The following is a 27087-nucleotide window of genomic DNA, read 5'->3' as shown; positions in this document are numbered from 1 at the left end:
TGGAGTGGCTGTTCAAAACCCATCTCTCTATATGCTGGAATACTTACCCTGTGGGCAGGCCATTATCTGGAATAAATTGCTTCCCTGTACCATGTGCTGTTATTCAAGTGAAACTCTTTGGTGTAATTATAAAGGAAAAGTATCCTAGCAGTTGTTCCATGAATGTCTTTGCCCACTCCACCCCCATCCCCTCTCCTGCTCACCCTGGAGTCAGGGACAGCAGACACTGTGAATAGTTTCTACTAGTCTTAAAACTTCACTTGGTAATTGCCACAAAAGAGTATTTTACTAAACACCAGCTTCTTTGGAACTGGGAATGGAGTTGATGAAGGATGTGGACAATAAAGTGATCCTGATGGCTCTTTGTCACTTGCTGCTTTCATTTCCCAAAAAATCTGGTGGCTGTTGGAAGGTATATAATCAAGAAAGGGAAGAGCTGGAACTTGAACCCCAGTTATACTCTTTCCACTACACCATGGAGTATTTCTTTTGCTTCTCAAATATAAATTAGAGGGGTTTGTTATTATTATTCACTTGTTTCAGTCATGCCCAGCTCTTTGTGACTCCATTTGGGATTTTGTTGGCAAAGATATTGGAGTGGTTTGACATTTCCTTCTCCACTTTGTTTTACAAATAAGGAAACTGAGGCAAAAAAGTTCATGTGGACTTGCCCAGAGTCATACAGCTAGTAAGTATCTGAGATCAGATTTGAACATAGGAAAATTCCATCCATTATACCACTTAGCTGCCCAAATCAGAGAGGTGTCTGTCCCAAAGGAGTTTATGACTGGAATTTACAGAAGAACTCAATTTATTTAAAGGATGTTGCTAGATAGCCAGCTTCCCAGTGTTCTTAAAACAAGATCTAATTTACAGAATTGAGGGTAGACTGAATTTTTTGGGGTGGGGAATGGTTTTTGTGTAGTGCAGAGGACACCTGCACAGATTGAGCAAGTCCCTGCACACATGGGGCTGCCAGAGTTCTCAGCTGTTACTGTTGGGAACAGGTGGTATAAATCAATAGCTCTGCAGACTCACTTCCTAAGCCCTCTAGGAAGAAGCAGCAAAGCCAACTGGAACCCAGAGGGTCCTTTAGTCTCTCCCTCCTAAGGGCTGGCAGACAGACTCTACAGAGAGCACCTACCTAGCCCATGGAGTCCATTCCTGTCCTCTTGCTTCTCAGTCTTTGCTCAGGTAAGTGTGGAAGAGCAGCTTTCTCCTTGGGTTCATATGAGGCATATGGGAGTGTCTAAGAGGGCTCTGGGCCAGTATCTCTCTTCTTCTAACAAAATATAGAATGATGAATTTTTCTAAGCCAGAAACTGGCCTACTAAGGCCTCCCTAGTATCCATTTAACCAGTTTTTTGCTAAACAATTCTTGTTTCAGTTACTTAAGTAAAGTAGAAGTAGAATGGTACAAGATTTTAAAATGTGGAACCTGGTTTCTCTCTAAACAATCTCCTTCATCCCTTTGTCTTTTTATTTCTCTGATTACCAATATTTAATAACCAAACTTCAACCCAATTGAATGAAAACATTTCAAATATTTAAGTCTTTTAGGCTCTTGTGTATATTTATTTCACTAAAAACATACTTTTTAACAAGTCCTTTCATTTACTGTTGGGGAATTTAGGAAAGGAAGAGAAATTGATTGACAGATGCATGTGTCAAAGAGAGCTATTAATAATTCTAATTAAACTTTCTCTGTAAAGATAAAATATCTTGCAATACTAAAGCTCTCTCTAGTCAATAAGCCCCTTTCTCCCCTCTCAAAAACATAATCTGCTCACTTTTCCAGGATATTAAAGGCATTGAGGTTTTAAGTTTGAATTGAAACTATAAAACCTTGTACAGCCCTTGACCCACATTCAGCTCTGGAATGTATCACAACATAACAGTTTGAAACAGTATCCTAAATCCTGAACTTCCGGTCAAGGGAAATAGGAGATGTTTGTCAAGTCCTTAATATAAAAATTTACTGGAGACGTCTCCTTATCTCTCAGCCTGCCTAATGCTCCTTTGGCAAATGTAGGCCATTTTGGTGGAAAAACACAAAGTACCTCATTTTTACAGTAGCAAAAGAGAGATCTGGGAGAGGTGGCCTGAACTAAGATGAGGGAGACCCTGGGAGGCCCAGAACTGATTCAGCTCAATCTGGGCCACGTGGAGTACAGTACGCTCTTTATTCAATACAACTCCTTGCTTTGGAAGGGAAAAAAAAAATTTCTTTGGATCACTAGAATTCTGATTCTATGGCCATGTATAAAAAATGCTGAAGCATATGAAAATTATTTAGAGATGCTGGCAGAGACAAAATTGGCTAAAGGAGAATTCACATGGGCAGTGCTTAAGCAAAAATAGTCTATACTTAGCTTTGGAATGTGGTCAGAGGCACAAAGGGACTCACTCCAAGTCAGATAAATACACAGTCAGGGGCATGCTCAGTGAATCAAGTTCAATTCTATTTGATATCAGAAGCATTTATTAAGTACCTACTGTGTGCCAAGCACTGTGCTAAATGCTGTACTACAGAAATTTACATTCCACTGAGAGAAACAAGACATTTGCAGATTGAAGATGAAATAAATAAAAAAAGATATTTCAGGAGCATCACTTTAACAAATGGGGGAATTAGGAGAGATCTCTTGTAGGAAATGACCTTTGAACTGATCCCTGAAGAAACATAGGGATACCAAAAGGTGACACTGAAGAGAGAGGGCATTCCAGGGAGAGAGTACAGTGTGGACTAAGGTGGGAAGGCAGTTGTGATGTTGGTAAACAGGAAAACAGTCAGTTTGACTGGAATGGAACATGGTGAGGCAGAGGAAGGATGAAAAGAAGTAATGTGTAATTAACCTGGAAAGATAGATAGACTGGAGACAGTTTGCCAAATGGGGGTGTCAGAAAAATGGTCAGAAGCATTCATTCAAATACAGAGTGACCTATCAACAGGAAATTATGTTTTTGCACTAACTTACTCCCCATTTTATAATACAGGCTGGATATTAGATGCCAGGGTAGTTCAATAGGTTCATTTGTTCAGATCCATGGCTACATTCCCCATTCTAAAATCTTTCAAAATCAAAATCCCAGCCAACATCCAGGAAGGCTTATTTCTGCGTAGTCATCAGATACAATATCATATGAGTGGAGTGATCTTGTTCTAATTATGTTACACTTTTGATTCCAATAATTTCAAGACATGATATTTCATCCTTATCTGATTTGGGGCAGTATTTGAAGAAAATATTATTTCAAGAAAACTGAATATTTGGGGGGTATTATTTCAAGAAAAAGGCAAATGAACCTATCACTTAATGTCTCAGGCCAAGCAACTGGAGTGGGAGACAAGAATCCTTAAGCCTTAGTTCCCTTCCTGGTCTAGCCTACCATGTCATCTACACTTCTTACCAACCAAGAACAATACAGTTTATAAATAGATGTTGTCCCATAAGTCATAGATTTGTCACCAGAAAATCCTTTAAAGGTCATCTAGTCCTACCCACTCATTTGACACATGAGAAAACTGAGGCCCAGAGGACTTAAGTGTTTGCTACCACATAGCCAATCTGTTGTTAAGTCTTAGCATTTCTATCTTCATAAAATCTCCTGTCTACATATCTTTGTCTGTATTCGCACAGCTGCCACCCTGGGGCCGGCCCTCATCATCCCATGCCTGTCATTTTCCAATAGCCTTTAAATGGGCCTCTCATCTCTCCACTTCAATCTATCCTCCACTCAGCTGCCAAAGTAATTTTCTTAAAATGCAGTATTGATGGTACCTTCCCCCTATCCTCACCCAGACTCAGAAAACTCCAGTTGTTCCATTTTTAGGATAAAACACACAATCCTCTGTTGGACAGTTAAAAGTCCTTCACTCCCTGGTTCCTTCCTTCTTTGCCAATCTTTTTACACTGAGCTCCCTTCCATGTGCCCTTTGATCCTACTCCATTGGCCTACATGTTCTTCCTCATACAGAGCAGTCCACCTCCCAAATAAATCTGTGTTGTTCACTGACTGGTCTCCATGACTGCAATGTTTTCTTTCCTCTCCTCTACCTCTTAGTTCTTTGCCTTCCTTAAAGAATCAGCTCAAATCCCAGCTTTTGCCAAAGGCCTTTCCTTCCCATCCCCTGATTCTAGTGCCTTTCCTTTCTCAATTTACCTCACATTTATATTATATATGTCTTGTATGTACACAATCATTTTTATGTTTGTTCCCTTGTTAGAATGTGAGAGTCTGGAGGATAGGGGTAATATCTTTGTATCCCCATCACTTAGCAAAGGGTCTGGCACATAGTAAGCACGTAATTACTTTATTATTGCCGTATTAATTACTTATTCTGCTTAGGGGGCAGATAGGTGGAGAAATGAATAGAGCACTGAGTTAAAATCTGGCCTCAGACAGACTAGTTGCATGACCTTGGGAAAGTCACTTCACCCTGTTTGCCTCAGTTTTCTCATCTGTAAAATGAGCTGGAGAAGGATAATGGCAAACCATTCCAATATCTCTGCTAAGAAAACCCCAAATGAGGTCATGAAGAGTCAGATTCAACTTAAAAGTGACTAAACCACAAAAAAATACTATCTACTCAGTCAGGAAGGACTGTACTTATAAACAAATGTTGCCGTGTATAATAATAATGTGGAAAGACTGACCAATCGACAGCAATAATGAGCATCAACAACAAAGATTTTAGAAATACAATCTCAGCTGCCAAAAAGGACGGGAGGAATTTTAATACTTCTAATTAACATCCAGGCAAGTGTGGACTCTTCAAAAATACACATCTGGAATACTGTCCTAGAAAGAACAGAATATATCTGTAGCTTGCTAGGGAAAAAAACTTTGAGAGGAAGAGGAGAAAGTGGTAATTATTGCACAAATAGTCTTTGCCTTGACTCAGAATTCTCTTCTCTCCTCCTTGATGGGCAATGATGATGGTCTTCACCTTTCTTCATGACACAGTGAAGATCCTCTGCTCTCCACCATATATCCCTGGCCCCTATTTATTTATTAAGAGCAAGCAGTCACTTAAAAACAACAACAACAACACAACATACAACGCCAAGGCAATACCATAACACCAATGGCCTCTTCAAATACCACACTTTGCAATCAAAAAAGCAGGTAAAAATGCTTACCCTGGCTTGCCAGTCCCCTCCCATGGCTCAGGGGCCTGGATAACCAAGAAGAAGGGCACATCATTTCATTTGTTCTATTCTTAACGGTGAGAAGAATTATAAAAAGTGAGGGCTATGGAACCCCACAATAAATTCTCTTTTTAAGTCCCATTGAAATCAAGCAGTTGGATGAGTAGCATATGTAAGAGCTATTCAGAGTTCACTCTGGGGGCTCTTTTCACATCCCTAGAGTCTTAAAGATTAGGCATGCTTATGAACATAGACGAAGCCATAGGCTTAACACTGGGAAATTATGCCCAAATACAGAATTTTCACTTTTTTCTGAAAATAAAACAAGTGCCAATTTTTATTTGGTGTAAAAATGGAAAAGCACTTGGAACTGGTCTAAGGGGCAGCTGGATGGCACAGTGGGTAGTTTTGGGCCTGGAGTCAGGAAGACATTAGTTCAAATCTGGAGTCAGGCAATTATTCAATTATATGCTGAGCAAGTCAGTTAACCTCTATTTGCCTCAGTTTCCTCATATATAAAGTTATAATTTTGATAACACATACTTTTCAGGTTGTTTTGAGCATCAAATGAGATGATATTTGGAATAGTGCTTGGCACAGTCCTGGGTACACAATAAGCACTATATAAATGGTAGCTTTCATTATACCCATGAAGCAATGCACTGCAGTACTTAGTTATATCCAGCAAAACAAACCAGGAAGGAGGAAGTAGATACTGCCTCTATCCTTAAAAGTCCAATTCTTTTCCTTACAGCAGAATTGCCAACCCTGTGAGGAAAGACAATATGTACGTATGCAACTATCTCAGCCCTCCACGTTCTGAAGAAGCTATGGTTTTAGTCAGTCAACTCAAAGTTAAGGGAGGCATGACAAGATACAACAGACCATTGGCTAAAGAGAAAAGTAGAAGTTCAAAAAGCAAGAAATCAGAATAAAGGATAATTTCAACACATTTGGCAAAGCAGATGTCTGTCCCAGATGATGCAGACACTCTCTGTCTGTTACGCAGATAACTTTTCAAGGACCTATTGAGCTCCCAGATTCCATCTTCTAATTTAGGACATCTGTTTCTGCAGATAGCTTGAGGTCTAGGGAAAGAAAATGTGCCCACTTTACTTCTATTAACAAAAAATAATAATAATTAAAATTTCTATAGTGCTTCAAGGTTTGCAAAGCACTCTATTTCTATCATCTGAGGTATTTTTATCTTCATTTTATAGATGAGGTACACTGAGCAAATTGTACATGTGATCCTGAATATTAGACTGGTGGCTGTTTCAGAACTAAACAAGATGAAGCTATAGGATTAATTGTATTGTAATAATATCCTTTGTCATCATTTATGCTTCAAAAAGAGTTCTGGAACCCATGCCAACAAGGTATATATATGTGTTAAATTTCAATATAATGACCAATTTTGAGATGCCTTAAATTAAGGGAATTTTGCTTTCTGTGACAGAGAAAGATGGCTTTCCATGGCACAGAAGTGCCTGGGACCTTAAAGAACCTTCCAGGGGAGCAGCACAAGTTCCAAAAGGCCCTACAATCCTAGAGAGACTTTAGATCTAAGCCTTGCAACATACTGCATGTGCCATCTGAAAACTAGTCTGGAGGAAAATAGACTCCTGAAAGTTGGCGACTTCATAATGAAATTGTTCAAAGCATCTCTTACAACATGGTAGTTTGCACTGGTGGAGGTTATAAGCCAGGATGAAATTACAAAGTCCTCCAAGTTTGAAGTGACACAAGAATTAACAGCAAACTAGTGTTTAGGGTTTCACAATCTCTTGAGTACTTCCTTTTCTCCCTCTTACTCATCTCACATCTCTCAGATGCCATCCCCCCTAAGATCTTCTCCTTTATCCTGGCCTCACATGAAAAAGTAGTCCTTCTCCTCATCAAGACAAGCCCTTTTATAAGTTCACATGACCCTATTACATCTCATCTACTCCAGAAGATTGGCTCCTCTATTATCTCTACTCTTACTAATCTTCAATCTCTCTTTGTCTACTGGCTGTTTTCCTGCTGCCTATAAAAACACTCATGTCTCCTTTATCCTTAAAAAAATCTCCCTTGATCTGTCCATCTCTCCTAGTTATGATCATATACTTCTGTTTTGAGGCTACAAATGCCATCTATTATTGCTACTTTTCCTTTGTTTCCTCTCACTTTCTTAACTCTCTATTGTTTTCTGACCTCATCATTTAATTGAAACTGCTTCCTCCAAAGTTACCAATGTATATGATTTGGGCTTGTGTTTTTTTTTAATTACTCTATTACAAATATGAATAATATGGAAATGGATTTTGAGTAATAAGACATGTATAAGCCAGTGGAATTGCTTATCAGCTCTGGGAGGCAAGAGGAGATGGAGAGAACATAAATCATGTAGCCATGAAAAAATATTCTTTTGTGTATGTGCTTTTTAAAAAATATTTTTTTAATATTTTTCCAAAAAAATATTTTCCATGTTTACATATTTCATTTTCTTTCCCTCTCCTTTATGCTCCCCACTTCAGGATCCAATAATAAGCACTTCCACTGGGTCATACAAATGTTATCACTTATACCTATTTCCATATTATCCATTTTCGTAATAATCTTTTAAAACCAAAACCCCAAATCCTATACCTATATAAACAAGTGGTCAGTCATTTGTTTTTCTTCTATGTTTCTACTCCCACAGTTCTTTCTCTCGATGTGGATAGCATTCTTTCTCATAAGTCCCTTAGGATTGTCTTGTATTAGCAAAGTCCATTTCATTGTATTGTTCCACAATGTTCTGCTCATTTCACTCTGCATCAATTTCTGGAGGTTCTTCCAGTTCATATAGAAATTGTACAAGTCATCATTCCTTATAACCCAGTAGTATTCCATCACCATCATATACCACAATTTGTTCAGCCATTCCCCAATCACATGGAAAAATATTCTTTAAAAAAAATAAATAATATTGGGGGGGAACCCAACAAAGTTACCAATGATATCTTAGTTGAAAAATCTAATGACCTTTTAGAGACTAGTGCTGCCCCCCACACACACACAGGTGGCCTTATCTCAGACTGAGGAGGGAGAAAGGAAGGGGAGTGGTCTGAGAGCATTTCTCAGGGGAGGGAGTAAGCACTTCCATTGGAGTGGGGAAGAGGGGAAGGGAGCAGTTCCACCCAAGTCCCTCTGTCTTTCTAGTAACTAACTCTGGTGGGCAACAGTGCATATGCCCATAGAGAAGGCTCTGTGTGCCATCTTTGGCACATGTGTCATAGGTTTGCCATCATGGCTCTAGCTGTTATGGAAGTACTCTCTCCTATTTGTCTAACCACTCCTCTGTCTCTTTTGCTGGATCTTTATCCAACTTTCACCTGTTTACCATGAGAAACCCCAAAGGAAATCCAGAGCTATCTTTTCTTCTATGCTGTTTCACTTGGCAATCTCATCATTGCCCATGAATTCAATTATCATCACAAGGTAGATGATTCTCAGATCTCTTTGCCTCTCTCCTGACCTATGATCTCACATCTCTATCTGTCTTTTAAACATCTCAAATCAGATGTTCTATAAAGGTCTTAAATTCAAATGTCCCAATCTAAACTAATTTTTCTTTGTCCTAAATGCTCACTCTTCCAAATTTTCCTATTAATTTTGAAGGGAACAACAGCATACCAGACACCCATGCTTGCAACCTAATTGTCATCCTACTTTCCTTAATGCCAGTAACTACCCTCAGTATATATGTATGTGTGTATGTGTATATGAATATTATATTTTATTTATAAAATTATACTTAAAATATAAAATTATAATTTTAAAACTAAAATTTTACATTATACTTTAAAATGTAAAATTATAATTTTTAAAATATCATTTATAAAATAATGTTACTTAGCTATATTTAACATGGAGCATATAAACATAGTTTTGTATGTATATATTCATATTTATAGTTAGTATATAGTTATTTTTATATTTTCTTCATTAGATTGTGAGCTCCTTGAGGGCAGGGATTTTTTGGTTGCTTGTTTTTGTCATTCTCTCTATTCCCAAAATTTAGCACTATGTCTGACACATAGTCAGCACTTAATAAATACTTTTAAATTGACTGGTTGAATTAGATAATGATGAGCCTGACTTTCATTTTTAGTACTAGGAATCAGTATTATTATTGTTTATCATCACTATCTTGCATATTGAGAAGCCAGTTCTATTCTACTGCCTTAGTAAGGAATGTCACCTGCCCAAAGGACAAGTGTTAGATTCCCACATTACTTTTTGCTGCCTGGGAGAAGTGACTACTCCAGCAGCTGTTTTCAGAGAATTTAAGGCAGTAAATAGCCTCATTATGGATCACTTTAGCAAGACTACTAGCATGCCATTCCATTAGTCAGTTTCACATCAATTACCCATGTCGGTACAGTGGTTGGGGGGAATCTGACAGTGTCTTTTACTTTCTACAGCTGGTCTCATCCTGGGCTCTGAACATGAAACCCGGCTGGTAGCGAAGTTATTTGAAAACTACAACAGTGTGGTGAGGCCAGTGGAAGATCATCGGCAAGCAGTGCAGGTCACTGTGGGCCTGCAGCTTATTCAACTCATCAATGTGGTATGAGGCATGAATAACAGGAGTACTCACGTTTACTTTGAACATATCCTCAGACCCAGTTCACTGCCTCTTCTTCCCCTTTACCTTGCCCATTTCCCCTCCCAAAGTAATGTTGATTCCTTTTTTCTTAGGATGAAGTAAATCAAATTGTGACCACCAATGTTCGTCTGAAACAGGTAATCCAGAAAGCATTTAGATTATGATTGAGTCCAGCACATTCTTTTGGGTGCAAAGAAAATCAATTTGGAGAAAGATGATCAGTTGTAAGGAAATAGGAATCTGGCCCCCTACTTTTATATTACCTCTTTTGATCACTAAAGGATGAATTTTCCCACTGCTCTCTCTACATAGATACAGTAGCCTTGGAGCTGCTGCTACATCTTCTCTGGACCAATGCTTTAAATTGTAGCTATTCTTTAAGACTATAAAGGTGAGTTTATTTTTTCAATGTGGAAATTAATTCCTGTGTTGGATAACTCTTGGGGATCCTCTCATGATGTAATATTTTAGGCTTCTAAGAATTCTTTTGATTTCTAGCCCAGAAATATTAAGCTCCTCTCTAATTTTTTTTGGAAATGACAAATTCCCTGTCTGCAAGTTAGGGAACACTAACTGATATTATCCTGGGTCAGAAAAAAATAGACCATATTAAAGAGTCTCCTGGGAAAGAGATTCTCTGTCTTCATTCTAGGGACAAGTTGGGGATTTTCTCCTAATTCAAACCCATACTTTTATGTTGTCATTGTTGTTTTGAGTTGTTTTCAATCATGTCTCACTCTTCAAGATCCTATTTGGGGTTTTCTTGGCAAAGATATTAGAGTGGTTTGCCATTTTCTTCTCCACCTCATTTTATAGAGGCCAACAGGGTTAAGTGACTTGCTTAGGGTCTCATGGTTAGTGAGTATCTAGGTCAAATTTAAACTCATGTCTTTCCAACTCCAGGCCTAGAGCTCTATCCACTGTGCCACTAACTGGGTAACTTTTATGTTACTTCATTCCTATTTGTTGCTATTTAAGTTGACTGGTCAATGATTTGAGGTTTGTCTTCAGGACCTGCCAGGTCTTCAACAGGATAAATAATCACTCAACATTCTTTTCATCATGCTGTTTGCATGAAGAGAATATTCAGCTGATAGTCATTCTAAGTTCTTAAAGTGAAAACTGAATTCTTATTCGAACTCTTTCTTACAGAAGCACAATGTCTGAATGAAAAGTGGCCATCCATAGCTCTTGTCAGCATTAGATTCATTTATACTACTGTGAGCAGTGTTTCAACTGGCTAAATTTCTTCTTCTTTAGCAATGGATAGACTACAATTTAAAATGGAATCCAGAAGAATATGGTGGCTTGAAAAAAATTCACATTCCATCTGAAAATATCTGGCGCCCAGACCTTGTTCTCTATAACAAGTAAGCAAAATGGACAGACCAGAGATTGTTCTGTAGAATCCCAAAAGAAAGCCAAAATGCAAAGTCTGCATTTGGCTTTGCACCTGCTAGACTGCTCGGCAATGTTAACATTAAATAAATCTTAAAAAGAAAGGATGAAGTTACCATGCTGATTGCCATATGGTACATCATGTTATGAATAGTAACCCTGATTGGAGCCAAATTGAATCAGGGTTGGAGGGTGGGAGACATTTAATCCTGAAGAGCTACTGACGAGGTTATGGCAAATGTCCAAAGAACCCAAGCTCTATATATGTGAGTTCCTTGGAATTAAATGCCCTTTCTACCAAACAGGCCTGAACCAGGGCTGTTATTCATCACAGTCTACACATCATCCCAAGACATTTAGTGCTGTTGATTGCAAAGGATGCCAGAGTTAAACATCCATTCTGCTCCAAATGATGGACTTCATGTTGTGAAATGATAATGTGATTCTAGACATTCAGATATAATGATACATTCATTATCATATGCCCTTCATTTGTCACAAGACACTCATTTCAGAGAGCATCCCTGTTAGTCTGGAGCATTCAATGTCGGGCTCAAGGATGTAGAGTCTGCCATTATACCACAAAGGACTGGGAAGAGGAGACTGGGTATTGTGTCCTGCCTAGCAGGAAAAGTGGGAAGGGTCATCGCATCAAAAGATGCCCTTTAAAGCAGCCACTCCCCAAGTCTAACTTTCTACCACATATTTGCTTACTATCCCTGGATCCCAAGCTCAGCCAAATTACCTAATCATTTGTGTAACCTTTGGGGACAAATATGCTGAGATAGCAGGAGTATCTTAGGCAAAGTACTTTTTCCAGTAATAGTCAGAAAGAAGCCATTAAAATCCCATGGTGCTTTTGACAAGCTCGATAAACTAACTCAGGGAAAATACATACAGGAGGACATACTGATGTTTTCACAGGAAAAGAGAAGTTTAGCTTATCTAATACCTCTGCATGTATTGCTTCAGGAGCTACAGATGGGAGCTTCCCTCAGAGGTGACTAGCATTTCCAAAACCAGATGACAGTGAGACGTCTATGAGGGAAATACTAGAAGTCTTTTGACTTGTAAGCATGGAGATTTGGAGGCAGGCAGCAATATAACATTAAAGAATTTTTAGTCAAGTTATCAACAACAGCAATAAAAGCCAATGTTTAAATACCACTTAAGATTTTCAAAGTGACATATGTATGAATACTTATATTCAAATTCATTTGATGCTCACAAGAAACCCATAAGCTAGGCTCTATAATGATCTTCATCTTACAAATGAGGACATTGAGACTGACAGAAATTAAGTGACTTATCCAGGGTCATATGACAATAAGTGTCGAAGGCAGGATTTCAATTCCAACACTATCTCTTGAGCTATCTCGTGTATTGCACATCTTTTTTAATTCTTATGACTTCTGCACAAGAAAGAGATTTGGAGATTCCAAACTTTGAGAATCTTTTTTTATCATATGTTTTTCTTAACCATTCCTGAACCTGAAACCACATCATTTCACACTATAAAATCCATCATTTGAAGTACAGTGAATGTTTAACTCGGACATCCTTTACAAACTAAAATCTGTCTTTTTCTAGCCAACTCCTGATTAGCTATGTGAAATGGGCAAAAGGGAGCCCAGAGATGAATGATAACAAGCAGAAGCAGGGGGAAATTGCCCAAATCTCCAAAGCCTAGGGAGAGGGAAAGGGCCACAGATTGAATAAGTTTGTTGTCTATCTCTGCAACTTAATTTTAAAGAAAGAATCATTTGCTAATTTCTCATCACTATTCCTTTCTGTTCTCTTCTCATTCCTAGTGCCAATGGTGACTTTGCCATTGTCAAGTTCACCAAAGTGCTCTTGGACTACACCGGACACATCACGTGGACACCTCCAGCCATCTTTAAAAGCTACTGTGAAATCATAGTTACCCATTTTCCTTTTGACGAGCAGAACTGCAGCATGAAACTGGGCACATGGACCTATGACGGCACAGTGGTTGCCATTAATCCAGTAAGCAGTGGTTGGAACTGGTGAGATTAAAAACAGGGGATGAGGAAACATGATGCCATATTTTTTTAGCCAGGATCAAGGGGAAAATGCAAGGGTCTTTCACAAAATAGCCATCTCCCCACTGTCCCTTTTCCCACCAGCTCTGAATTACTATTAAACTTGGATAGAGGATCCTGAAGGTATCCTTTCCACTTAAGCCCCTGGAGCAGAGTCTTGTCTCCAGCTAAAGAATCAGTGGCTACATGACCATTAGAGAATCTTCATCACTTATTCCTATACCAATGGCATAACAACCCTTCCCACAAACAATATTCATGGATCTCTAGGACTACAGGTGCTTTTAAGTTCAACATGGAAGAGGTCATCCAAGTGCCATGGATTAATTTTTTAATGCCCAAATAGAGGATGAAGGTTGGACTCTATTGGCTATGTCCACCCTGACCCAATATAACACAAAGTTGACTAACTCCAGGGAGAGCTTTGTCTGTTAACTTATAATTACATGTAACCATGGGCCATTGTCAAAAATAATAGCACTGGGAACAACTGGGGGCTAGGAGAGCCAGGCCCAGAGATAGGAGGTCCTGGGTTCAAATCAGGCCTCAGATCCTTCCTAGCTGTCACTGGGCAAGTCATTTAACTATCCTTGCTAGCCATTACTACTCGTCTGTCTTGGAACCAATGCACAATATTGATTCTAAGATGGAAGGCAGGGTTGGTTTTGTTTTTTGTTTTTTTTTTAATATGGCACTGGATTTGGCATCTGACAAGCTGATTTCAAGTTCTGGCCTCTGACATTTTCTATCCATGTGATCCATGGAAAGCCATTTAATATTTTTGAGCCTCCATGAAATATTCATATGGAATAATACTTATGCTGCCTATTTCACAGGGTCATTATAACGAAAGCACTTTGTACACCTTAAACCACTATATAAAATGTGATCTGAAGCCCAGAGAAATTGAATGACCTGTTACATAGCTAATGAGAGGGAGAGCCAGGAGTAAAAGCTAGGCATCTTGCTGGTCAAGCCAGTGCTTCTTCCATTGGGCCATACTGCCTCTCCACTGGCTGTGACATATTGCCTCTATTCCTAGCTATTTTGTTGAGAAGCCTTCGTATTTCCTTTGCACCCTTCCAGGAGAATGACCGGCCTGATCTGAGCAACTTTATGGAGAGTGGTGAATGGGTGATTAAGGAATCGAGGGGCTGGAAACACTGGGTTTTTTATGCCTGTTGCCCTGACACCCCCTATCTGGATATCACTTACCATTTTGTGATGCAGCGTCTGCCTCTCTACTTCATTGTAAATGTCATTATTCCCTGCTTACTCTTCTCTTTCCTCACTGGCCTGGTATTCTACCTGCCTACAGATTCAGGTAGGTGCATCTGCTGAGTTTATTTCTGAATATGTTAATAGGTCTCCTGCTGTTATTTCAAGGGAAAGCAACCAAGAGTCATCCTACTGAGTAATATGCCAAAGAATGGTGCTCCTTGCCTTCCAGTGCTAACAAAGAAAGATAGATAGGTAGACACCAAATTTTCATCCCCCTCAGAAAGCATTAGGGCTTATTACAAACGAATACAGCATTGTTAAGGACAGACATGAAGAAGATGCAGACAAATGGGATGCTTATCAAATATGGAAAAGACAGGAAGCGGAGAAGGATGGCTAATGTGGTAGATGACGGAATTGGTATCCAAATAGATCTTGACAGGCTGGGACAATGTGCTGAATCTAATATGCCAAAACTTAATAGAGATAAATTGAAAATATAGCATTTGGTTCAAAAAGTCAGCCACGTAAGTATAGGATGGGGAAAGACATGGCTAAAACAGTTTGCATGAATAGGGCCCAGGGGCTTTAATGAACAAGTTTAATATGTCAGTGGTACTACAAGATAGTCGAAAAAATTAATGTGATCTGAGCCTAACAAAACAAGCAAAGTTTCCCAAATGAAGAAGACAATTCTGTATCCTGCCCTGGTTAGATAAAAAGAGTAGAAACAGTTCAGGCCACCAGATTCCAGGCAGGAAATCTCTGACTTTGATAATAAGTATTCTCACATACTCATCCCAGCTCTGGATCACCCTGCCTTCTCACTGACCTGTTTTCCTCCTACTCTCTTTTCTCAGTCTAGCCCCTGCCCTTTTCTTTTAGTCACTCATGGCAGTCCTGTGAGTGACAGGAAGAGGGGAAATGGAGAGAGCTAGGAGAGGAGACCACATAGAACATAGAAAGAAAATCCCACACATGAAAAAATAAATTAGTCTTTTTTTTAAACCCTACTCTCCATCTTAGAATCAATATTGTTTATTGGTTCCAAGGCAGAAGAATGGCAAGGACTAGGCAGTGGAGGTTAAGTGATCTGCCCAGGTTCACACAGTTAGGAAGTGTCTGAGGTCATATTTGAACCCAGGTGCTCTCATTTCTGGACCAGACTCTTTCAATCCACTGAGCCACCCAGCTGCCCCCAAATTAGTCTTTTTAAAGTGATGTTTTCACTCTCTTCTCCTCATCCCAGGTTACCAAACTCTTCCATTGCTAGGTTCCCTTGAAAAGTCTTCCTAAAAATGGCCTCAGTGATCTACAGCTTCATTGTCTCACCACACACCCTGAACAGCAGCCCTAATAGATCTATTTGCAGGAGCTAACATTCTTGCCCTTTATATCTGAGACAAATAAACCCACATACTCCCTAGCTGCCAGTTCTTTCCCACACTCTAGCATGGCCAACTCGCTTGGCCCCTACCAGGGAATCAAGCCAGAAATATATTCCACAGGGAAAAGAATGTGTGTGTGTGTGTGTGTCAGCAAGTGTGTATGCCAGACTGCTCACTACTTATCAGCAATTTATAACAGACAAGGAAAGATAAACATTTTTAAAAGGAAGTTTTTGTGAAAGGAAAACTTCAGATAAAGGACACTAGAAATTTACATACACTTACATATATATGTATATGTATATAATATGTATTTACATATTTGCATATGTGTCAAATATAGAATTCCCTCTAGAAATAATGTTGAGATATGGACTTGTGACCCTGATCAAAGGCCAATTTTTCACCAGAATAATGAGAAATGCCATTTTTAATGATTTTAATCAACTACTACTGGTATGTATGTATTCTTTGTGGCATTAAAATATAAAAAGTGTGTGTGTGTGTGTGTGTGTGTGTGTGTGTGTGTAACATTAGTTCAACTTCCAGGCTTCATCAACAATCACTTTAAGCATTTTCTTCACAGTAAGCCTAGAGGTCAGGAATTCTAATATTATTACTAATGAGAAACCTGAGGTTCACAGAGATTACATACTCCAGGAATGCTAGTACTACTGTCCACAAAAATATAAAATATATTAATATAAGACTTAAATTTGAGTCCTACTTAATTTAAGTACTCCTGGATTACTATTATCTATAATAATAACAATAATAATAATAATATTTATATAAGGCTTAAAATTAGATACTACTTAAATTGAGTAATCCTGGATTACTACTGTCTGTAATAATAATAACACATTTATATAGGTCTTAAAGGTTTACAAAGTACTTCATATATATTATCTCATAGCATTCATATATTATCTCATGACAAACTCAGAGAGGTAGCTTCTACAGGTATTATGATCTCCATTTTACAGATGAGAAAACTGAGGCTCAAAGAAGTGAAGGTATCTGTTACAGTCGCACAGCTGTTAAGTATCACAGGGAGGATTCAAAGTCAGTACACAATTCTTATTCTACTTATTTGGGATTCTTGCCTAATTTGTACTTCAAAAGGCCAAAAGATAAAAGCATACTTTGATTTAAGTTGTGGAATTAAAAAGACTTCTTTGAGAAGATTTAGTTATTGTAATTATTCTTCCAGGAGAAGGATTTAGTTATTATAATTATTCTTCAAGGAGAATTTTAGGATCATTTCTGGGTAGTACTTGGAGGTTGGTGCTTGTCTGCTCTGCCACCATCCCCTCGTTGTAAATGTCCCTGTAGCAAAGTCGAGCATTTGATGTTGTCTTTTGTTAAATCAGAAGACAACATAGCATGTATATCCTGTTTACAACTTAGTGCTTACATGAACAAAGCTTGGGAGAGAATGGGCACATGAAGCCATTCAGTTATCTTCTAGAGCCTGGTGTGGGACCATCAAGTCACATAGGTCATTGAGGACAAAAATGGTAAGTAAACTTGTCATCAGCATTGACTACTCCAAGTTGGACGAGGTGCGATGTACCACTAGACCAGGAGATTCAACCTCCCTGAGTTGCCTGCCATCTTATATTGTTCCAATGTAGCTGCATCTCAAACAAGTAAACCCATTCCCTTCCCTTCCCTGTACTCTCCCAGCAGGCCCTGGTCTCTGTTTATTAAGAAGGTGTTTCAAGACAATGGGATATCCTGTCTTGTGAAATTGGGGGCCTTCTCTTTTCAAGAAGCATGACAAAGGGTTCTGCCAACCCCATCCACTTTCCAAACACTCCAGAGCCAGTAGGAAAACAGGACAAGAAACATTTCAAGAACTCAACTGAAAACATGGGCTGGAAATTTCCAAGGATGTGGGCTGGGGTTTCTACATAAAGCACTAGTTAGTAATCAAATTCAATTGGATTAGAAGCAAGCCAGACACTTGAGAAAGATAACAATAACAGCTCATGCACACACACATACACAAATTCACATGAACCCACACAAACACAGAGCACAGTAACTATGTGAGCAAACATCTGCTGACTGCAAAAGCCCTAACATATATATATATAATTTTTGTTTTCTCTCTCTTAGTAATAATTCTAAGTCAAAAGGGCAAGGACTAGGCAATCAGGGTTAAATGACTTGCTCAGGGTTACAAAGCTGGGAAGTGTCTGAGACCAGATTTGAACTCAGGAAGAGTAGTCTTCCTGACTCAAACCTTTCAGCTCTACCCATTATGCCATCTACCTGACCTTTAAGTTGTATTTGAACTCAGGTCTCCTTGACTCCAGACCCAACACTGTATCCACTGCATCATCTAGCTGCCCTCATACCACCCTTAATATGCTCAAATTTTTTGCACTCATCAGCTAAGTAGAAATCTGCATGAATCAGGTCTAGTTAGTACTTGAATGGGAGGCCATCTGAGAATACTGGATACTGTAGACCAGTGATGGGGAACCTTTTAGAGACTGAGTGCCCAAACTGCAGCCCTCACACCATATAAGAGCCCCCTGCTTTAACCTAGACAGGGGAGGAAGGAAGTACTCCCATTGATCTGGTGGGCAGAAGGATGGGTAATGTGAGAAATGTCCTCAGGCATGTGTGGAGAGGGGTAAGGGAAGAGCCCTCTCCAGCACATGTGCCATAGGTTTGCCAACACAGCTATAGACTTAAGAGCAGTGGTTCTCAACCTTTCTAAAGCCATGACCCCGCAATACAGTTCCTCATGTTGCAGTGACCCCAAACCAAAAAATTATTTTGGTGGCTACTTCAAAACTGTAATTTTGCTACAGTTATGACTCGGAACGTAAATACCTGATATGCATTATGTATTCTCATTGCTACAAATTGAGAGGTTGAGAACTGCTGCTTAAGAGGGAGTCAGCATCCTTAGTGATTTAAAAACTGGCCTTAGCATCAAGAAGACCTAGATTCAAGCCTATATCTGCCCCATACTGGTTGGGTGACTTTAGGTATTCAGTTTAAATCTCAATGCCCACAGGTAACTCTCTTGAACTATAAGTTGCAGACAGGTACCAATTTGTACTGAGAGGGGGGAGTTTGTTTTTGTTTTTGTTTTTTATTTGGAAATTTTTATTTAATTAATTTAGAATATTTTTCCATGGTTACATGATTCACATTCTGTCCTTCCCCTCCTCCCACTGCTTTCCCATAGCCAATGAGCAATTCCACTGGGTTTTACATGTGTCATTGGTCAAGACCTATTTCCATTTTATTGATATTTACACTAGTCTGGTTGTTTAGAGTCTACATCCCCAATCATATTAGAGGGGAGTTTTTTTTTGCTGTGATTTCTCTACACAACGAAATTATAGTTCGGAAAAAAATAGAGAAAGAGACAGTTCTTTGTATGCATATACACATATAATATGTAAATATGGTATTTTATAGTTATGTTATTTATTTTATTTATCATATGTTATTATATAAAATATAATTTATTGTCTATACATGTATATACACACACATATACATGGGAAGTCAAGTTGATAGTCTTTCTGCTATGCTCAAGATTGGAATCTATTTTCTCAGAATTGGCTAGGCACTATGTTCATTTGCATACTGCCTATCTTAAGTGCCATAAATAATGAGAGAAGGAGCTATGGTTTCACCAGTGTGGGGAACTCCTATTATGGGAACTCCTTACAGCAACACAAATGGCAATCAATCTACAACTTGGTAGAAAAGTCCTAGAGTTTCACCTGAGGCACATGGAGGGTTAAGTGATTACCCCAGGGTCATACAACTTATCATTAGCATAAGGACCAATTAAAGCCAGGTCTCCCTGACTCCAAGCCCACCATTCTATCCAGTATACCAGATTATCTCTATCTTAATAGTATGGTATACATTAAATACAATGCAATTGTAATGACGTAATGGTCATAAGTATGAAGATGCAATGGTAGAGCACTACCAGGGCAGGTCACTGAAAGTGAAGAAGACCCCAGCTTTCCCTAGGCATCTGTGAAGAAGGCAGGCTAGGGGAAAAAATGCTATGGACAAAATAAATTAGGTAATTTCTTTTCTAAAACTGGCATTCATATAGACCTCACTTCATAAAAGCATGAAAAAAACTAGTTCTCCAAGTCCCTTGTTGCCTTATGTCTTTGAAAGCCTTACACAGGTGCATTTGTAGTTCACCGGATCAGCCAAGCAAGAGTGTCACTCAAAGCTTAATGCTGGGCGGCTGAGTACTATGCTTATCAGCAACTTGTCATTAAATAGTTTTCCCTGGCATTATCCAAGAGAAGCAGTATATGAGCTCATGTAATTACTATAGACACACATCTGCTAGCTGCAAAAACCCCAAGGAATGAGGGAATAAAATGTTTCTAAGGAAGCAAGCAGGTCAAAGAAGAAGGTAGAAAAGGGGATTGTCTAATTAATTATATTCCAGTGGAAGGTACCAGGCAGGGAAGGTAAGAGAGCAAAGAGTTTGTAAAAAATATAAAGAGCCCAAGGAGCCCAGGAGGAAGGTCCCCACCAACTGGTGGGTTATCATCTTTCTGATCACCCATTAAGCATGTGTATCCCCTAGGGATCTATCTTGAGCCTTCTTTTTTGCTATCTTTTGACAACTCATCAACTCTCATAGCTTCAATTATGATTTCTTTGCTAATCACTCCTTTTGAAACTATTCAGTCAGCCCAAAATTTCCTTATTGAGGTGAATTCCTTAATGGCAGGGACTTCCATCCTCAACCACCAGCACAATGCCTGACCTGTAAGAAATACTTTTTAAATGTTCCAATAGAATTGATCATCTCCAGGACACTGTAGTATTTTCATTTCACTGGGCAGCTAAATGGTAAAGTGGGTAGCACACTGAGACTAGTCAGGAAGACCTGAATTTGAAATTTACCTCAAATATTTACTAGCTGTGTAACCCTGAATAAGAGAAAAAAATATATGTGCTAAAGGATGGTAGTATGTGGGATTTTTTTAAAGGGAAAAAAAGTGTATAGGGTTTAAAAAAAAACTTTTTTAACCTATGAAAAACTCTAAAGGAAGTTGTGGAAAGACAAACCCCTCCAAGGTAGACAAGAACATTTTTAAATTACCAATAAGGTCCAAAGATCTCCACTTATCCAGTATATAATTGTGGGGATATTTTTCATGTATGGGCTAGACTCAATAGATAATTTAGACCCTTTCCAATTATTAACATGTGTCATTTTGGGGGTGGCTCTACTAAAAACTAAGGATACACACAACTTCAGGGGTAGGGGAAAAGGAGGCCTTCTTGGCATGGTCAAATCATCATTTTGTCAAGCTCCTTCTTTATAACAATACTAACTGATAATAAGTTTATAATACTATATGATAATAATATAATAATACTAACTCAGTTATGCAAGAGTTTCTGCAAAATACTCAGAGATAGGTATTACATAGATTATTTTTCTTATTTTACAGATGAGGAAATTGAGGCTTAGAGAAGCTAAATAATTTGCCCAGGGTCACTGTAAATGTCCCATTCCCTTTCCATCTGTCCAAATTTATTCCAGATGTTTTGTTCCTGACTCCAACTGTTATTCTCTTTCCATTATATTACATTAGAGATCTGTGCTTCCTCTCCACATGTGGGATGAAAGAAACAGAATCACCATGATTATTTATTTTATTTCCAATTCCTTGATTTGCCCCAGTTTCCAAAGGAATAACTATTTTCATAGGTGAATTAGCACCCTAGCAAATTTTATAGTATCTTATTGGGAACAGGAGAAAAGCTCCACAAAGGAGGATGTTTGGGGGCCTCTAAACTAAAGATCATCTTGGTAAAGTTTTCCTTAGAGGTCCAAAACTTAAATATAGACCAATTTCATTGTCACTGTTCAGTTGTTTCAGCGGTGTCCAAATTTTCATGGCTCCATTTGGGGTATTCTTGACCAAGTTATGTGAGTGGTTTGCTATTTCCTTCTCCAGATGAGGAAATTAAGCAAACGTGGTTAAGTGACTTACCAAGGGTCAACCAGCTAGTAAGTATATGAGAATAGATTTAAATTCAGAAAGATGAGTCTTCTTGACTTTGGTCTGGCACATTCTCCACTGTGCCTCCTAGCTGCCCCACACCACTTACTATAGCCCTTAGTCAGAATGAACAAGTTAATTCATCTATAACCAAATGGTCTAAAGCCAATAATTTGGCAAATTGACCTAGATTCAACAGTCTTATAAAGGGGATGCTGTAGGGAAAGTACAAGAAAGTCAAATCAAGTTTTTCTTTGCATATGACAATTACCTGAGATCTGTGAAATCCTACTCTGAATCAATTTCTTCTTATGATTAAAATTTAAACTTCTGTGTCACACTATGTCTCTCTTTCATTTTTCTTTCAGGGGAAAAGATGACTCTGAGTATTTCTGTCTTACTTTCTTTGACTGTGTTCCTCTTGGTTATTGTGGAGCTGATCCCCTCCACTTCCAGTGCAGTGCCCTTGATAGGGAAATACATGTTGTTCACCATGGTATTTGTCATCGCATCAATCGTCATCACAGTGATAGTCATCAACACTCACCACCGTTCTCCAAGTACTCATGTCATGCCTGAATGGGTGAGGAAGGTGAGTGGAGTTGTTTCCAAATATCTTGTATTGAATATCAGAAGGATGTTCATTCATGATGGCGATCTGTAAGTCCAACATAATATTTCAAAGCTGATAGAATTCTGATATTAAAGAACCAAAAATTATTTCTTGGTTCATCTTTGTGAGAGCCTTTTTCACTTCTTTCTCAACATGCCTAAAACATGTAATATAGATCTCAGAGAGATAGAAAACATGAGTTGAAAATCCCACCTCAATTATAATCTTAAAGAATCTTTCTTATTAGAAATGATTAAATATCCCTTCTCCTCCTACCCACAAGTTGTGAAACTTTTAAAATAACTTTTTATTATCATATTCTTGGTAGAAACCAGTGAATTTCTGCTGAATGGGACCACCTGTTGAGTGATACAAATCAGGTCTAGGGTTGAGGCTAGAAGTAGGAAGAGGGGGCAGCTAGGTAGCTCAGTAGATTGAGAATCAGGCCTAGAGATGGGACGTCCTCGGTTCAAATCTGGCCTCAGACACTTCCCAGCTGTGTGACCCTGGGCAAGTCACTTGACCCCCATTGCTAGCCCTTACCACTCTTCTGCCTTGTATTGTCTCCAAGATGGAAGGTAAGGGTTTAAAAAAAAAAGAAGTAGGAAGAATTTCTCTATGAAAAGACAAGGAGGAAGTCTGCAGGGATCAGCATGGTGACAAGAAGTCAGGGGCTACCAGAGAATGGTTTTATATAGGAGGCCTCACAATGGAAGACAGTCAAAAATGTTAATTAAGGTTACAGGGAGTTTGGAAGTAGTGAACAGTTTGAACATGTAGATTTATTTCTACCTTGCCTAGATTTCCCCTTATATCTCTTCTACTTTCCATATCATGTAGATTTAACAGATGTTTCAGAAGAGTCAAATAAGATCATCTCTTTAAAGCACTTTGCCCACCTTAATGCACTATGGAAATGCCAGTTATTATTATTGTTGACATACAATATTTTAAAAGATATGGAGGAATTATGGAGTCATGGATAGCCTAGTGACATCAAACTAGAATAGAAACTGGGGCCATGGAACCATTTCTATGGACTGTATATTAACATAGAAAATCACATACTATCATTATTAATGTTCTATTGCATTTTTTATTCACTTGTTATTTTATTTATCATTATATGTTGTTTCTATTTTGATTTTTATGTATGTATTTGTTTACATATACATATACAACATTTATTGTCACATTTTTTATTTACTTATAATTTTATTTATTTATATGTCCCAACTACATTTTAATCTAGACCGTAGTATGGAGTGTTGCCAGCTGCACTGCTGCAGTGGACAATGTGTTTGCCACTTCTGGAATCAGACTTGAAACCAAGAGAAGCTAGATTAAGATCCTTCTCTACCACATCCTAGCTCTGAAATCACTTAACCTCACCGAGCTCTAAGCAACTCTCACAGAATATGTGAGCAAAATGGGAGCTAACCAGCATTGGGAAAGAGAATTTCATGACCCAAGAGTTCCCCAAACTGTTCATCACAGATCCCATCTTGATCTGTGCATATTGGACTAGATCTGTGATTTCATTGGTACAGGAAATTTCCAATAAGAAAAATCCCTCAGACTAGTGCTGGGTGGCACCTTCTCTGCAATTAGCCTTAGATGTTAGACTTTCAGCACCACCCAGCTAGACTGCAGCAGAAAAGAGACTTGAATTCAGATCCAGCCAACTCTCTAGCTCTTAAATAAACAAGATCTCTTTAAGCCCGTGTACAGGGGCAGCTAGGTAGCACAGTAGATAGAGAGCCAGATCTAGAGTCAGGAGGACATGGGTTCAAATCTGGCTTCAGATACCTCCTAGCTGTGTGACCTTGGGCAAGTTGCTTAACCCCATTGCCTAGCCCTTACCACTCTTCTGCCTTAAAATTGAAACTAAGAAAGAAGGTAAGGGTTTTAAAGGGCGTTATATTTCAATTTATTTCAATAATAACAATAATTAATAATAGCCAATGTTCTCACAATGCCTTAGGTGTATAAAGAGCTTTTATGTGTGTGTGTGTATGTGTGTATACATATATACATATATAAATAAAATTCTTTTGATTCTTCTATGATTTCTATTGGGGCTATATGACACCTTTTCCTCAAAGAGATCAAAATTCTCCTGGTGCCAAACCCTGCTGCTCATTTTAAACTGAAGCAGGAGAAAGAACCGAGAGAGAAGTGATTGAAATGCACCAAAGAATATGGGAAGACATTGGGGAGAAAGTTAAGGAGACCAGGAAACAGCCTATACAAACCTCAAGCAGAAGGTGAACAAGTCCAAGTCCCAGCAGGTATTCAGTATTCCAAGGAGAGTACTGAAGATTTTTAGGATACCCCAGGTCATTGCCACAGGCTGGACTGCATTCCAGGCCATCTGTCACTCTTAGACTTTATGATCCGTTCAGTTGTTTCAGTAGTGTCTGACTCTATGACTTCATTTGAGGTTTTCTTGGCAAAGGTACTAGAGTACTTTGGCAGTTCCTTCTCAGCTCATTTTACAGATGAGAGAACTGAGGCAAGCAGGATTGAATGCCATGCCCTGAGTCACACAGTTAGTGTCTGAAGCCCAGATTTGAACTCAGAAAGATGGGTCTGCCTGATTTCAAGCCTGACACTCTATCCACTGCAACACTAGCTGCCTCCAAGATTTCATTGCTTCTAACTATTTCCACCCTTCACGTTCCATTCTGTCCCAGAGGACCCTCAAGAAATGGGAGCAGCTTCCCTTATAGATGTGTCCCCATTCACATGACATTCAGGTGATATTTCATCTTGTGTGGTGTTTGTGGGGAGTGTTTCTAATACTGATGCTTTTCTTGCATCTTCCATGGGGCCATTACCATACAAAGCAACCAAGTGGAGGTGGAATTTACTTTGTTTTCCTTGTCTTAGAAATGCCCATGTTATATAAGATGGGGAAGATCTAAATCTGAATCTTTTACATGAAGGAATTTTAAAATGTGTTAAAAAAAAAAACAACTAAGCATCCTGGGGTTTTCTGACAGAACCACACCGTAATCCAAATGAATGATGTCTCTTTTTATGGCATATAAAGGGATTTTGTTGGAGTTGGGGTGCCAGAGTATTAAAATACTCTCTAGGAGATTTATATAGCATTTTTTCTCAATAAAAAGAAATGGGAGAAACCCAGTGGAAGTCTGAGTTAGCAGGTCTTTCCGCAGAACAGATTCCCTCCAGTGGCAAGCATATTAAATTGCAGAACATCATTGTTAACTCTGACATTCTGTTCGTCCCCAGAGTCATTTCAGAAGGGTCATTTCTGATACAATCTTTTAAAGAATATTTTTCCCCTTTTAGGTTTTCATTCACACCATCCCAAATGTCATGTTCTTTTCGACAATGAAACGTCCATCCAGAGAAAAACAGGAGAAGAAGATTTTTACTGAGGACATTGACATTTCTGAGATATCTGGGAAACCAGGACCCCAAACCATGGCCTTCCATTCTCCTCTCATCAAACATCCTGATGTGAAGAGTGCCATTGAGGGAGTCAAATACATTGCAGAAACCATGAAATCAGAGCAAGAATCTAATAATGTAAGAACTATAGTTTGAGAGTTTAAAAATGATTTATTTCTACTTAAGGATAGGTTTAGTGGGCAGGTTGGCTTTCAGGAATATAATAAAAAAAAATTCATCACATTTTTACATTTGTGAGCTCAAAAGCCATATATTAAAAGTCACACATTTGTGAGTCAGGGATAATAATTGTCAACTAATAATTTTTAAGTGCTTTGAAATCTCCAAATTAAATAAAAAGAGCTCTGCAAGAAGCATTAAATGATATGAGGTCTGCTAACTCACTGATCATAGGAAGACCAGATCAGTAATTATTTTAAAGATTTCCTATTCTAACACTTTCTTCCTCCATCATAGGCTGCTGAGGAGTGGAAGTTTGTGGCAATGGTCATGGATCACCTTCTCCTCGGTATCTTCATGCTGGTGTGTATTATTGGAACCCTGGCTGTGTTTGCTGGCCGGCTCATTGAGTTAAATCAGCAAGGATGAATATGAAAGCTGAGCTCTTCCAGCAGAGGTGGAAGGAGGAGATAGAAGAAAAGAAATTACCTAACTTCAAACACTCTCATTTACTTAATATTTCATTTATCTTTCCTTAACTCCCATTGTACCCAAACAGGAGAGTGAAAATTTTTCAATAAATGTACCTGGACCTTAAGAAGAAATTACAATTCCAGTTGGCATACTAAATCTCTCTGCTGAAGATATTCTTTTAGAGTTTAAAACACACACACACCAAGTTGAGAAATGGGAAAGGACTTTGCTTGTGACATTATTCAAAAAGCCAGTCTCTAATTGGCTGTCAGGTTCCTCATTTGTATAAATCAAATGTTTTGTATAAATGATCACAGTTCCATTTATATAAAACATTTGATTTACACAAAGCAATCCATAGTAGAAACCTATAAAGAAAAACTTCCCTGGGAAGGGTCAAGAATAGTTATGGAAGAAGGAAGCTATCAAAGTCCAGGGATTCAGACTTTCACTTTTTTGTCCTTTCCCATCCTCATAGGCTTAAAGCTGAACCCAGAAAAATCCTTACTGTT

General features: G+C 38.6%; 1 protein-coding gene across 1 annotated transcript; it reads left to right on the top strand.

Annotated features, from left to right (window-relative positions):
- The first annotated feature begins 991 nt into the window (after positions 1 to 991).
- Positions 992 to 26731, top strand: CHRNA1 (cholinergic receptor nicotinic alpha 1 subunit). The gene is made up of 9 exons (XM_001376625.5): positions 992 to 1194; positions 9605 to 9750; positions 9882 to 9926; positions 11050 to 11159; positions 12999 to 13194; positions 14337 to 14574; positions 22257 to 22480; positions 25820 to 26059; positions 26399 to 26731. Exons 1-9 carry the CDS (start codon positions 1152 to 1154, stop codon positions 26528 to 26530), a joined length of 1374 nt encoding a protein of 457 aa, XP_001376662.1. The 5' UTR covers positions 992 to 1151; the 3' UTR covers positions 26531 to 26731.
- The last annotated feature ends 356 nt before the right edge of the window (positions 26732 to 27087 follow it).

The sequence above is a fragment of the Monodelphis domestica genome, chromosome 4 (assembly GCF_027887165.1).
Source record: "Monodelphis domestica isolate mMonDom1 chromosome 4, mMonDom1.pri, whole genome shotgun sequence".
NCBI classification, from domain to species: domain Eukaryota; kingdom Metazoa; phylum Chordata; class Mammalia; order Didelphimorphia; family Didelphidae; genus Monodelphis; species Monodelphis domestica.
The sequence above is the reverse complement of the archived record's forward strand: the minus strand, read 5'-3'. Positions and strand labels throughout refer to the sequence as shown.